Raw genomic sequence first — 14,586 nt, 5'->3', positions numbered from 1 at the left:
GGCCAGCATCTGCTCCCGTGACTTCCAGGCAGGCAGATGTGATGTGCGCAAAGGCGGGGGTGGACCAGAAGTGCCTGGGATCCTTCCCACCAATAGGAGACTCAGTGACCAGACTGGTACAGGCTAATGCGCTGTTAGGCAAAAAAAACCTTTGTCCTAACAAACAGTGCAGCACCACCAACGTTATGCTCAAAAAAACATACTCCACCAAAACTTCAGCGGTCCAGGCAGCCAACGCACAGGCCATCCTAGTCCTCTACGTGGGACACCATGTGGGACGAATGAGGGAGCGACACTCTGCGGGACATGCAGAGGAGCTGGATCTTGTGTTGGCATATGTAATGGATTTGGTGTGCGAGGGAAGGAAAACCATGGGGAGATCCCTCACAGCCGTGGTAGCACCCTGATGCCATCTCTGGCTCACGCAGGCCAAGCTCTAGAAGAAAGCTAGTGACCTGGAGGATCATTTCTCTGACTTTTCTAGTGGATTATAGCTTTCTAAATTGAAATTACTGCCATAATCCCTGCAAAGTCATTTATTTGCAGAAAAGAATACCAGAGATAGTTTTTTTAAGTGAGGATTTAGAGACTGCATAAGCGTGCTGATATAAAATTCACAAAGCACACTTTCTTCCAAATATTCAGTTATGTAGCCCTGCCAAAAAAAAAAAAAGACCTAGATGTCAGAAAAAACACCACATGCAGACAGATCTCTACGTGTTTGTTATACACTTGCAGGCCTTAGGTGATGCAATGTGACCTGGCTCAGTTTTAGGCGAGACAAACAATAGCAGTTTTCCAGGCATCAGGAGGGATAAGATTTGTATTTAAAATGGGAAAAAAAAGAGATACATTTATTGTAAATTGCAGGAAGAAAACAATCAAGTTAGCTCCTTGTGGTCATTTGACAAAATCAATCAACCCAAACACAGGATTGAAAACTTTTAAGATACTCTGATTTACAAATTGGGTTCAAAAAACTGTCACATGTTTGGTTTTAAAGGGATCAGGTGAAATAATGGAGTAAAACCAAAATGTGGTTGACAGGCTTCCACCATATTAAAATAAATGGCCCAATAGAAATGGTATTTAGACACAGCAGGACATGCTGCCAAATTGAGACTTTAAAAGGGCATTTCTATTTTCTGCAAATATTAGTCTAATGCAATTTCCTATTTCTGCTGTGGGGGCTATACTGTTCCACAGTTTATTCAAACAAAGCTCTCAAATACATAACTGAACTAGTATTTTTGCCTAATCTCAGCTTTTTGATTATTTTTAACATTTGGGAGATTAAGTAAAATATGCAATGAATCTTACTTGATATGAATTCTACAACGACTCAGCTAGTGCAATGTATTCAGTTTAATCAGGGTTTAAATTAAGGACTTCCGTAAATATCAGTGTAATAAAGGTGGAACAACATGTGTGGCCTAACCTGGCTCTAGACACCAAAGAGTAGAGAGAGGTTGATAATTAGATAATTAATATTAAACTATGCTCTGCAACTGGAGCAATAATTTGGCTAGAGTAAAAACACGACCAGTAAAAAAAAACAAAAAAACAAAAACAGAGGGACCTGTACCCACTGATGCATGTGCAACTGTTAGTCACACTGTTCCCTCAAGCACTTTTTTGACGTTTAACAAAGAAAGGTTAGATTTAGGATCCCCCAATTTTGCCCTAAAATATGACCTTGTGCATTTGTGTATTTAAAAACAAGAGCTTGACTTTCCTTTGCATATAGATTAAGGATATATTAAAGCACATTAAGCGATACTGTCAACATCAGACCCAGTACAGAAGCCATGTTTCATGCAGACGTCCTGTACATTTAGTGTATGGGGAGACTAATGTCCACCACTTGATTTAATACTATAATAATAATAATAATAATAATAATAATAATAATAATACTACATGACAACCAAAGTTTCCAAGAATAATTTTATTGTTAGGCATTCCCCTGAGCAACTTAGGCAGTCAATAGGGGTACACAGAGACAGGCTTTTAGGTTGTCAATTGATTTTATATACACACACACAAGACAGGAAATTTGTGCAGTCGTCCACTTGCCTTAAGATCCAATTCAATGAGACTGTTGTGACTGCGCAAAACAAAACAAAAATCCCCATTATAATTTCAAAAGAATTTCAACTTCTCCATTGCCGACCTTTCATCAGAAAGAAACCGTGCTATGTGTGCATGTGTCTGAGTGGGGAGGGGGGTATTGCCTCTGCTGTAACCCATATAGGTAAAGTAACGACTAACGAACACATTAGAAGTTTGGATTGGCCATCCCAATGCCCTGGCACTCAATTATATAGGTATCACTGTTGGCATTGTCATCTTCTGCCTTGGTAACTGTAAATTTGGCCTGAAAAAGAGAAACAAAGCATTGTAAGTGATCTTGAAGTGGAAGCAGAAAAAAAGGCAATGCACTTTTAAACATTTTAAAACATTTTAAAACATTTTAAGTGATGATTGCAGGTAGTACAGATTAAGTTCTGTTCTCTTGCTGAAAATTAAATGCAATTTATTGGGTAACCCCATGGCATGTACAATAAAGGCTGAATTATGCTTCTACATCCCAGTGAACATGCGTGGGCATCATACACAGACATTCATACAGGTCTCCCAATAGACTTGTAAATAACTTTAACGCGTGCATAGGGGGCAGCATCACATTTACCAAATCGGAATCTACAGAAAACATAGGCACAAGAAAGATAGAATACTGTATATTATAAATCTTTGTTTGAAAACTGAGGCCCACCACACCCTACTTCAGAGCATTGACATAAACAGGAAGACTGAATATATAACATTAAGGTTTGTGTTCTATTGAAAATAGTTATGAGTGGCAGACTGTAAGACACCAACATTTTTGGTACCAAGAGGTGATGTCAGAGGCATCAGTAACATTCGAAAAAACTGGGAAAAGCTGGTGGTTTCCCTAGACAGTGTCAGGCTCGCCACCAACCTTTGTCAATTGCTCAGCCACGTGTATGGCAGTCTGTGTGTGCAGGGTGAGGGGGCCGGTCCGGATCCTGGATGTGCCATTCGCTAATGCCATGAAGATGATGAGCTGTCAGGGAGGGACAAAAGACAGTCAGTTTCAACTGCAATCTCCTCTTCAAATGAAGAACACGTACATGGCTGTTGTGGAACACATTGCCAATGACACACAAAAAAAAAGCTTTTTAAGTCAGTCTCAGTTTTACAGAAATCCTTTTTTTTGGTGTGCTGTAAGCAGCAATCCACTCACAGAATTCCCACATGAAATTATACATGGATAATCCAGGAATTTAATACATGCTAAGTGTGTGGATCTGCTGAAGGATGATTGCATTAAGCAAAAATGCCACTGATTCTTAAAAGGAGTACGCCCAGTAATAAATTGACAGTCACCTAACAGGCGTCTAAATATTATTGCTCAAAACAAGTTTTGGGTGTACTTAGGTATTTTAATTGAGATTAAAGTTGTATATTGCATATTCCTGCTATTGCTATATTATTGTCCTTGACATGTGTATATTGTTTGACAACTGTAAGTTACCCTGGGTAAGAGCACCTTGAAAGAACAATTATAAACAAATTTAACACTACAGTGCAGGTCAGAACTTGGATGGAAGCATAAAAGTCCCATTTCAAAGCATCTCACATTTACTTCAGATAGTTATGTTATTTTAACCCCTTGGGTACCCAGTATGACATGTCACATCCAGAGTTTATGTAAATAGGGATTCTTTACTTTTGTCAAGCCTGTTAATTGAGTGACATGTAAATCACACAGGGGAACCTTGTTGTTTCGGCCTCATTCATGCCAATTAATACCAATTTCACAAAGGTCTGACACTTAATTTAGATGTTCATTGCTTCAAGTTTGAAATCGGATCTCCAAGTGTGCTACCTGGCAGCCCTGGTCTCGGTGTAAGTGTGCTCGGCCCGTAGCTCACCTGATCTTGCAGGAACTCGTCCACGCAGCCATTGTGTCTAATGTTCCTCAGGAGCATCTCTGCAGCTTCTATGCCAACCTTATCCACGTACACACCTGAACAGAAGCCAGAAATACAAAAGGGAGTCATTCCTCTATTAACAGGCCCAAAATACATATGTAATGCAATGTAGTGCAATGCACCGGTCAGAAGGATTTCCTAGTCAATCAGAATGTCATCCTACAATACCCACCTTTCTTCCCCAGAGCAGAACCCGCAAAAATGCAGCCTGTGGAGGACTCCGCAATGATGCTGGAATGAAAAATAACTGATTAATCCAAAAGCACTCATGCAGAGAAGCTGGGGTTGATCCCTTTGAAGATACTAATCTATACTGAGTGCAACTTATAACTCAGCTCTCCCAGCCCAAATCCAAACTTTCCTTATACGACCTATACCCCATCAAGAACGTCAGTGATTTTCCCTGAAGATTTCAATCACTGTTGCACTGTTTACAGTTCTGTTCCGAATAGCATCTTTCCAGGTCGGGGTCAATTCCAGTTTTTCATTTCCAATTCTGTTTGCAATTGCTTTTTCAGTTCAGTTCTAATTTGCATGAGACCCAATTATGTCAATTAAGGCAAAAATAATTGGAATTTGAAACGCATCTAACAAGGGAAATAGAAATTGTGGAATTGACCCTAACCCTGGCCCCTTCACACTAGCACACCAACCAGGGTAACAATTTTTTTTTCCCCGCAACCCAAGGTCTGATTTTCGTTATTGTGAATGCATGTATACTGGTCGAAATTGGGTCGACCCAGATCAAGAGCACATCAGGCGGTGGTTCAGCCAGGCACTGACCTGGGTGGAGCAGGATGAAAGGCCCTGCACACAGTGTACTTCCTTCAGTAACAATAATGCCAACTTACTTAGTTGAAACTGTGGTGTTAGAGCACGTACCCAAACCGCTCAACTCAGTGTTGTTACCAGGGTAGGGTCGGCCTGGGTAGAGCACGCTAGTGTAAAAGGGACTTTGTCCCAACCACTCCCCACAAGATTAGATGACAGTGTTATAAGTAAAGCAACCACAAAATCCAGAGTGGCTTTTATGGGAAGGAACTGATGATTAAACCAACACTACAAACACTCTGATTCTTACATGATCCCACTGCCATTGCCAAAGGCCTCATCCTTCTTCTCCTGCAAAGACTGAATGTTGATATAAAGGTCCTTGATCTCTTTCCTGATGAGGCGAACAGCTATCGTTGACATATCTTTGGCGAGCTTTACAAGAAGACGAAAAAAAACAAGCAGGAAAGGGGAGGAATAAAAAGTTATTATAGAGTTCATACGTGCTTTTCAGATTGCTTCCTCGTTCTGTACACTTCAACAGAAATGTATGTAATTTGATTGGTGTGTATCTGATGGATAAAGGAAATCAGTCCCCTCATATCTGGAAATCAGGTCTTATGGGTGCAGGACTGTGAAGGCGCACCATGTGACACTGCTCTACGGGCTTCACAATGAGGCTTCACCATTCTACTGCCCATGACTACCCAAGCTCAGCCTGAATGCCCTATAGTGATTTAGCAAAACCACTGGATGAAGGGCTTTTCAGAAAACAAAGGCAGAAACCACCATCACTCCCCAACAAATACGCAATGAAATACCCAGAAACTACAGATATACTAATCCTAAAGACCCGTCTATCCCAGATATAAAGGCCTTATTCTAGATGAAGGAAGAATCTGAGGAAGTGAGAGCAGCGGCCCACTATGGATAAGATCTCATGTGCAGTTACAGCCCATAAAACAAAAATTAAGAAAACTGGCATTTGTGGTCTGCCTTTACCAGGCTGTGCTTTGATTGTTAGGTGACGGCGGGAGATCACTCGGACTACCTACTTTATGAGGGAGCACCCCCGCCACGAAGGCTCGCCCGTAGATCTTGGTGATGTTGCCTCTCTCTGTGAAATTGACCGGAGTGAGCTCCTTCACTGGTTTAGTTTTTACAATGATCTCACCACCACCCTTGGGGTAGTAACCTCTGTGTGAGAAAAGGCAACATGGTGAGTTTATGACTTAAAAAGGCATAACATCCTGGTGGAAAATCTATAGCTATAGGACAGTTCATTGTCAGCTCTGTAGCACTGGGGTAAACCATTTCGTTATTCCGATGGTGTCATTCTATACCCCTGCCAGACAATGCCAATAGAAGTATATGGCTGAAGAGCTGCTGCAAGTGATTTTATAGCACAGTGGGATGAAATGAGGGAAACTGACTAATCAGAGGAAAGGAATTCTACACCATTGCTTGTTTGCTGGATTAACCCTCTCTCTCAAGTGCAGCAGCTTCCTTCATTGCTTCCCACACTATGCTGATTAGCTTACACACATTCTCTGGAGCTGTTCTTCAATGTAAAGTGTCAATTGTCCCAATCACTATCATTAGCACTATAAGAAAAACACCATCTGAATAATCAAATTATTTGTTTGGTATAGAAATAGACTTATTAGGTAGAGAAGTAGTGTTTTTTTTGTTATTGTATGTTCTACTTCCAGCTTGGATAAACCTCACAAATGGTCTAAATGATCAGTTTTTGAACCCAACTTTAGTTATGTTGTTAGAAGATGTCCTTTCCAGGGGGACTTACAGTAATCCTGAAGAAAACAAGTAATACGAAATTGGGAGAAATAGGGATGGGATCCCAAACAATACAGACCCAAATGGGTCCCCAGCACAACATTTTTCAACAAAAGATACAGGGCGTTCCCAGATACTCCAGTTTAAATTGCATACATTTACTGAAAAGCAAGTCAAAAAAATAGTTTGGTGTAACAGAACAAAACAGACTGGGGAAAGTTCAACTCCTGTAAGTAAAGGTTGCCTTTAAATCAAGTTAACGCATTTTACAAAAGTGGCATCATTGCTTCATGAACACGTGGAATTATATTTTTCTACAGACAATACATGTCTTATTGAGCTCTGCTTGAACTACATGAGCACTTTGGTAAAAGCTTTTCACTAAAAAAAAAGCACATTGCTCTTTAAGGTATATCATTATAATGACTTAATATATTTCCTAGCACACGCCCTATCCGGGGTGACTAATAATTTATATAATAGATCACATTTTTACATACAATAAACCATTTCTACAGCTGGGTTTATAATGTACAGTAAAGTACTTTACTCTAGAGTACAACAGCAGTGTCCCCCACCTGGGATTGAACCCATAACCCTCCACTCCAGAATCCAGAGCCCTAACTGCTACTCCATACTCCTGCCAATTTTGTCAGGTGCGATTTCAGAAAGTTGCTCGGGTAGTACATTCGCCAATTCCCTTGTTTTCTTTTACGCCAAAATCATTCTGTAGGTTGTGTATTTCGGGAAATGTGTAATTTAAAGGGTTGTGTGTTTTGGGAAACACCCTGTGCATTCAATACCACGAGGAACGCTGGAGACTTCGGTTTCTCACCTCATCTTCAAATCGCAGTCAAACTTGACTCCGAATTTCTCCACCATGGACTTGAACACCTACAAGACATTCATCTACAATCAGTCATATTTTTTCCCATGAAGCCAGTAGGTTATTTTCTGCCGAGGAGTCCTCCAAATCTGGCTGCTATTCTTTATACTGTTTTAGAGGATTGAAGGCTGCCATACATAAATGGAATTTGGGGATGATACATAACATTTATATAACTTTGCTACCTCTGCCTTCTATGGATTCAATTCGAGGCACAGAAAAGCTTCCTAAAACAATGTGCATGTGGTGAAACAACAACTAATAACTACCAAAGGAATTAATTACATGTGTGCCTTATGGGAGAAAGCCATTGTTTTCAAATGGTTAAATACCCAACAAAGAGGGAGGTTCCCAGACACTGAATGCCATGCACTATTTACCTATACAAAACAAGGGGAGATATTAGTAAAAATTCCCTTTGCACATCCTCAGCCCAAACACAAGGATCTAGTTTCTGGGACAGTTACTAGTAATGCCACCCACATGTTTTTTGCTATGGTCTACTTAGAAGGAGAGGTTTACCAGATCATGGTTAATGAGGTGCTGTAGCAAAAAGGCCAAGGCCATCCGCTGTCAGTCTTCCACCTACCTTTAAAGTGTAGTCGATCTGGGGAGCCATCTCAGCGTTGGTTCCTCCTTTGAGAGAGAGCTCAGAGGGAGAGTCTGCAAACAGCACGCAGGGCAAGGCCACCTGCAGAAGCAGCCCCACACTCCTGAAACAACAACACAGGGCCATTTTTAGGAATTCCCAGTTTGAAGGTTTCATTGCGTTAGTTTAGCACAGTTGCTGGAAGCATATGCTCGCAAATTGCTGACACTCAAAAGCCAGCTAATAGATAATTTAACTACAGATGACAAATGGCCAAGCTTTTGAGTAGTCTTACATTACTATAGATAGTTCTATAAATTCATTAATCGTAATTGTAAGAAATGAGTTTCCAAACATTTCCTTATTTACAGACTACTTTTGGTTCTGCGTAGTTCAGCTAGACAGTTCCAAAATAAAAATATTTTTAAACATTCATCAAAATACTTTGGATGTTGTATAGACTTGTACAGAATACTTAAAAGCTGGGTGGATAGCACATTTGTATATTAAGTATTTAAAAGTTCTATTAGGCGACTTTTGAGAGTCAACTATTTGTGACCTTTTGCTTCCAGCAACTGCTAAGTTCAGATTCCTACAAACTGGATGAACAAAACTAAAAATGGTATCCATGAATTCAAATGACTCTGGTGGAGTAGGAAATCAATATAATATGCCAAAATACTGAAGTATTCCTTTAATTTCCCATTGGAAATTAGATTTCTGACTGCATCGCAGTGATCGACCAATTCAGTGGCCCTCCCCCCCGTCCAGCTTTTATTCTCCCAGTACTGTTAAGTAGCCTACTCATCAAGACTAATTATTACATTCTCTATTCATCAGAATGCAGTATATACCCCAGAGCTTGAATCAGGTGCATCTCCTTAAATATCACCTCCAAGAGACCTTGAAGAAAAGAGTAAACACACCCCGGTAGAGCAGTTAAATAGAGCAGCTGCTTGCTCCAATTTAACAGCCTGGTCTGTCCTTGTTGCTCTCTCCCTTACTTTAAGTTTCTCTCAGTTTAAACTACTCCTGTAAATACTAGGAGGCATCTCCCTGTTAACTTATTATAGTGCCAACCATAAAGGATCAGAATATAACCAACTCTTACTTCTGAGTTCTACATGTTTGGAACTCAGGCACAAAGTAATTTGCTGTATCTAGTGTAGCTATTTACTGTATTTTACCACACTCTTACAACCTTCCTGAATTAAGATAGATTACTCTGCAGCAGTAGCCTCCAGCCCTGGCCTTGGAGAGATGCAGTCTCATTCATTTTACAGTCTAGCCTAAATGACTGATTTCTACAGGCTGGGATCACATTCATTATTTTGTTAAATTGAGAGATTTTAATTAAGGGAAACCTGGCCCTTAAAAGCTTATAAGTATGCAATTGTTGGGTCCAGATTCTATTCCAAATGAATGATTTCACCAACACACTTTTATAATTGAGCGGGAAATGTTATGAATGTTATGGGGTTTCCACGTTTTTAATCAACTTATGATTTCATGAAGACCTATAAATCTGCCGTATAGGCAGATAGATATTTTGGAGTGACTATCAATTTCATAGCTCATTTGCTGTTTTTAGTCCAATAGTTTTTTCGACATTTCAATGCAGGTAGCCTGGGATGAAAACATCATCCAAATAAAATCAGTATGGCAACAAACAGTTGACGGAGAAAAAGTCTGCACAAATAACAGCGGACCTTAGACCCTAAAACTGGAGAATCTTATCACAGGCAGCAGAAATCCTAACCTGGCAGCGTTGAGCAGGCAGCAAGAGTTGGTCTACAACACTCAGCTTTCCAGCCAAGTCTATGAATAATGAATACCTGCAGACTGCCCCACCATCTGAATCACTAGCTGTAAACAGAGTGGGTGCTGCTTAGATATCAGTTTATTCTAGAGCCAGATCCAACTGCAACACCATCACATGAATTATACTACATAACAGGGTCTGTGAAGGAGCTCCAAACTGGAGCTTCAGCTTAAATCAAGTGAGAGCAATACTAGAAAAATCTCATTACATAAATTAATTGCAAATATTATTTTGCATATACCACTGGCAATTTCTGTGCTTCTCCCCTAAGGATTGGTAAACTAATCTACTCCTGCAGTACTTCCAAAGACCAGGTTTTGGCCTACCATTTGTACATTACAGATAATTTTAGACATCATCTCCAAACTATCTTAAAGCAGTTTTGTTCCCCATTTGGACCACTGAAATTCTAGAATGCCTTAAAATCTAAAATAAAACCATATTTCTGAATATGATTTTATGTAACTAGGGTCTCTCACACATGAGCTCTGTTCCTTCATTTGTATTATGCAATCTAAGATGCGTCAGCACATAACTAGAATACATTTGTACTGCTTTGTAAGTGCTGTCAAGACAAGTTTATTCTTGTGTTACCATAGGGTTAAATAATAAATGGGATCTGCAAAAGAAATCAAATGCATCCAAATGAAAGGATGAATAATATAAGCTCAATACGTGGGTCACTATCAGGATAGTGGTATCAGGATATACCAAACAATGTCTCAGGTAAAACTGAAAAACTGACATACAGTGCTGCTTGTTGTGGAAAATGTTCGATTCAGCAGATTAGATAAGCTATGGAGGGTTGCCATTCTAGCTTTGAAGTATGCCTCCATATCCAAATCTGCTATACACATACAGACATGGTTTTGATGTGATGTTCGTGAAATCTCCATATTTAATGTATGACTTTAGACACCCTTCACGTGTAAAGAAAACTAGAGAAATAAATCAGCATTTCAGATACTGTGAACTACCTTTACCCAATCACCTGTGAATGTTGCAACTAAAATAATTAATTTTTCATCCCTCCTTAAGATTCTGCAACTCCAATTCAAGAAAGCATTACGCATCACAAAGCATGACAAACTTATTATGAATCAATTTCCCCACACCATCTGGGTGTATACTAACTTTACATTTCTGTACATACTTTTAGGTACTTTAGTTGGAAGTATGTATGCACATAGGGGAGGGGGTTGCAAACAGTGCTGTACTGCACTAAAATCCAGCCCCACAAAAAGGCTTTACAGTCATAGCCCTGGATAGTCTTACCCTGCAGTTTTCGTGTCTGCAACATGGTTCCCACCCTTGATTTTTCCTGTGCTCAGTGTGATTTCTGTAGAGCCAACTTCACCTCCTTCCAAGTGTCCATCACACAGATCTCTGATCAGCTCCAGCCCTGACAGATGCTGGGGCCTACAGAAAATGTAGTGGGGAAGGGTTTGGTTGTCTAGTTTATCAAAACGTCTTTTTTTTTTTTAACATTTTTAAGCAACCTGTATACAAATCAACTCATCTGAATTATTTCATTTAAAATAAAGTGATTAAAAAATAAATTAAAAAAACATTCACAATGCAAGAGGATTTAAAAACTGAACAAGATGTATTTACAAACAATATACATTAAATATAAATACCATTAAATTGTAACTATGCTTTAAGTAAGTATTGCATCCTCAAAGAAGTCCTTTGAAAATATTATGCTTTGACCAAATACTATAGTTTTAATTATCTGAGTGTTTAACTTTCTTTGATGGTTTAAAAGTGAAAAGTAATAGCAGGATTTGAGATGGGATTTTGTTTCCATCTCATAACGTGAAAAAGGGGGGAGGGGGGGATGTTGGTCTATGCTTTACAAATCATTGATTGCAGATTTTAGTTTTTTCCCCCAATTACATTAAACTGGAAAATAAACACTGAGTTTGACCTTTTATGGCAACAATAGATTTTAAAAAGCTATAAAATAAAATAAACTGAACGTTTTACTTTTTTTTTGTAGGAGATGCCATGTGCGTGGGGTTTTATAACAAAGGATCCTATGAAGAATGTATTAATACCAGTGCTGAACACTGTATAAAAGACAACTGTTTAAAAATTAAACACATAAGAAATATGAAAGTGAATAAGGTAAAATCATACTCCAGTCGAAGTAATTATGGACCAAGAACCTAGGTTTTGTGTATTATTTAACTTGTTTCTCCACTAGTATAAGAGAGAAAGCACTTTGTGTTTTTGCTTGTTCTGTTTTCTATTTCACAGAGCACCAGCAAGGCCAATAGCTTTCCAAAATCACAGCTCCACCTGTTTTTGACAATATTTCTCATAGTTTAAACGCATTAAAGAAAGTGATCGTGCAAAGTGCGCTACCTTAACCCCGGCGTGGTCCTCCCAGCCCGGATTTTGGATATTTTGATGGATGCGCCTTGGATGCAACTCAGTGCAGCGGATACTCTCAGGATCTGTCCCCCCTGGTACAAAACAGAGAGGTGACGATTAGGGGTTCCCCACGTTATCATTTTATTACGATTGATAATATCTTTAAATCAAGGAGTTTCTCCATTCTGCTAAGATACTCACCCCCTCCATTATACTGCCGTCCATTTCTAATGTTGTTGCGGCCATTTTTGAGAAGAAAAAATGACCGATCAATAAAGAAATACAGCCCCGATCGCCGATCAGAAACTTTGGAAATAGATGCGACGGACGAGTGAGAGTGCGCAGTCGAGCCGAGGAGAACAGCGGCGACCCCGGCGTCTAACAATGAGATTCACCGGCCGCGGACAATAATGAAGCCGCAGCAGCCCGGCACAGACTCGCACATACAGACGGATCCTACCGCGTTTGGGTTTCTTTTAGTGGTGTGGAAACGGTCCAGTAAGCTGTCGTCTTTCCTCCTCGCCGTTCAAACTCCCCGGCTTCTCTTTTCGGACACTTTTGCACTTTATCGGCGGAGAGCTACTTAGTTGCACATCAAGCAGTAATCAATGGACTGCGCCATATTATCCAATCCAGACATGCGCACAAGGACTCGGGGAGTTGGAGCGCATTGTGTGAAAGTTAGCGCACTGGAGGATAAAAGGCTGGTCGAGCAGGCTCTGCTCGGGCGGAAAGAGATGCAGTAGTAAATCCAAACCCAAGAAAATACGTGAATCTCAGTATATATATATATATATATATATATATATATATATATATATATATATATATATATATATATATAATTAACTGCTCATATCACTGTAGAGGTCGGAGTTTATTAAAACCGATTTTAATCTTGACTTCAGGTTGTTCTTGTGTGAGTCAGTTGCTGTTTTCATAACAAAGAATAGTGCCCCTTTACCATCACGTCATCATGCCCAGCACTAGTCTAATGACTTTTTAAACATGTGTGTTTCATATTGGACAGAGGTGTACCACAAAGAACACACGTTTCGTAAATTCGAACGTCCGTATATTCTGATGGGATTCTTCGTGATCGTTGTTTTCCAACACAATACACAGCGAACATAATTTATGCTGATGGTCTTCACAAACACTTTTGGGATTTCCATGTATAGGCTAACTATTTCTGAACATGTAGAGATTACCTTAAAAATATAGAATAGACGGAGCAAGGAAAATTTGTTTAGAGTCTAGACTATGCGTGTACACGTCTCAGATCACCCCATTTTTACATAATAAATTCTAGAATGGCTTTCCAAGCATCTTTGGTTTGCAGACCATCACCAGCAGGACTTGTTTGTCGCATTGTGTCATGCTTTCACTGGTGTTTGTGGTATATGTGTTCATATACAAAACAGCTGGACACCACTACCGACTATATCGATGGGCACACTGAAAAATAAAAATCAAGTAATTTACATCAAATAAATTATACATATTTAATAGTCTGACATATTACTTGCCGGTGTCATGCACTGCCTCATTAATGCCTACTTAATTACTTAACTAAAACAAACTAATACAAGTAAACTTTAAAGAAAACAAACAACAATTAAAGTATTGCTTACTTAGGTATAGTTCACTTGGTGTAGAAGTTGAGTTAAAATTAATAATTATAATAATTAAGTTAAACCAATTTATGCCAAAGTTTACCTAGATTTTTTTTACCTAAGGTGAAGGTACATAAATGATCTAAGGTCCACAAACTATACAAAATTTAGTACTGGCAACTTAAAATAACTGCAAGTTACATATACTGAGTGTAAGAATGAAGTTTTTTAAAAAGTATTTTCAACTAGATTTTTTGTATCAGTGCATTCCATCAATAGCAAGTTGTTATTGACTGGGATTCAAAAACAACATTCACGTTCACATTTTCACATACACTTAATATCGATAGCAGATTGATAAATAAGTACTGGCCTGTAGCTCATAAACCTGTTGCTTGTTTACCCAAAAGGCTTAATTCTCAACTACCTTCTTTAATGGCACAAGTACACAGCCTGTAGTTTAATGTGTTATTTGGGGGCTTCCATTACATAGGCCCAGAGCAGTACATTAATGCAAAATCCAAATCCCTAATAATGGCCATGGAATATTGTTTGTTGCATGAAAACAATGGTTGAATAGGACATTCCTAAAAATCAGATGTTTTTTGTGTGTGGTATATTTACTATATTGATCTGCATTGAAAAACAAATATGATAAGGGCTATATTGTATGCATGCTATTAGTAGAAACCTAGTAGTATCATTTTTCA

The 14,586-nt window shown here is 39.1% G+C and overlaps 1 protein-coding gene across 1 annotated transcript; it reads right to left on the bottom strand.

Moving 5' to 3' along the window:
* Positions 1-1,933: 1,933 nt before the first annotated feature.
* rtca (RNA 3'-terminal phosphate cyclase) lies at positions 1,934-13,000 on the bottom strand. The gene is made up of 11 exons (XM_066691928.1): positions 12,462-13,000; positions 12,252-12,352; positions 11,157-11,300; positions 8,060-8,183; positions 7,420-7,478; positions 5,846-5,987; positions 5,101-5,225; positions 4,192-4,250; positions 3,960-4,054; positions 2,984-3,088; positions 1,934-2,377 (listed from the first exon to the last, which is right to left on the bottom strand). Exons 1-11 carry the CDS (start codon positions 12,504-12,506, stop codon positions 2,279-2,281), a joined length of 1,098 nt encoding a protein of 365 aa, XP_066548025.1. The 5' UTR covers positions 12,507-13,000; the 3' UTR covers positions 1,934-2,278.
* Positions 13,001-14,586: the final 1,586 nt, after the last annotated feature.

The sequence above is a fragment of the Amia ocellicauda genome, chromosome 19 (genome assembly GCF_036373705.1).
Source record: "Amia ocellicauda isolate fAmiCal2 chromosome 19, fAmiCal2.hap1, whole genome shotgun sequence".
In the NCBI taxonomy this organism is placed as follows: domain Eukaryota; kingdom Metazoa; phylum Chordata; class Actinopteri; order Amiiformes; family Amiidae; genus Amia; species Amia ocellicauda.
Note: the sequence above shows the minus strand (reverse complement) of the source record. Positions and strands in the feature narration are given on the sequence as shown.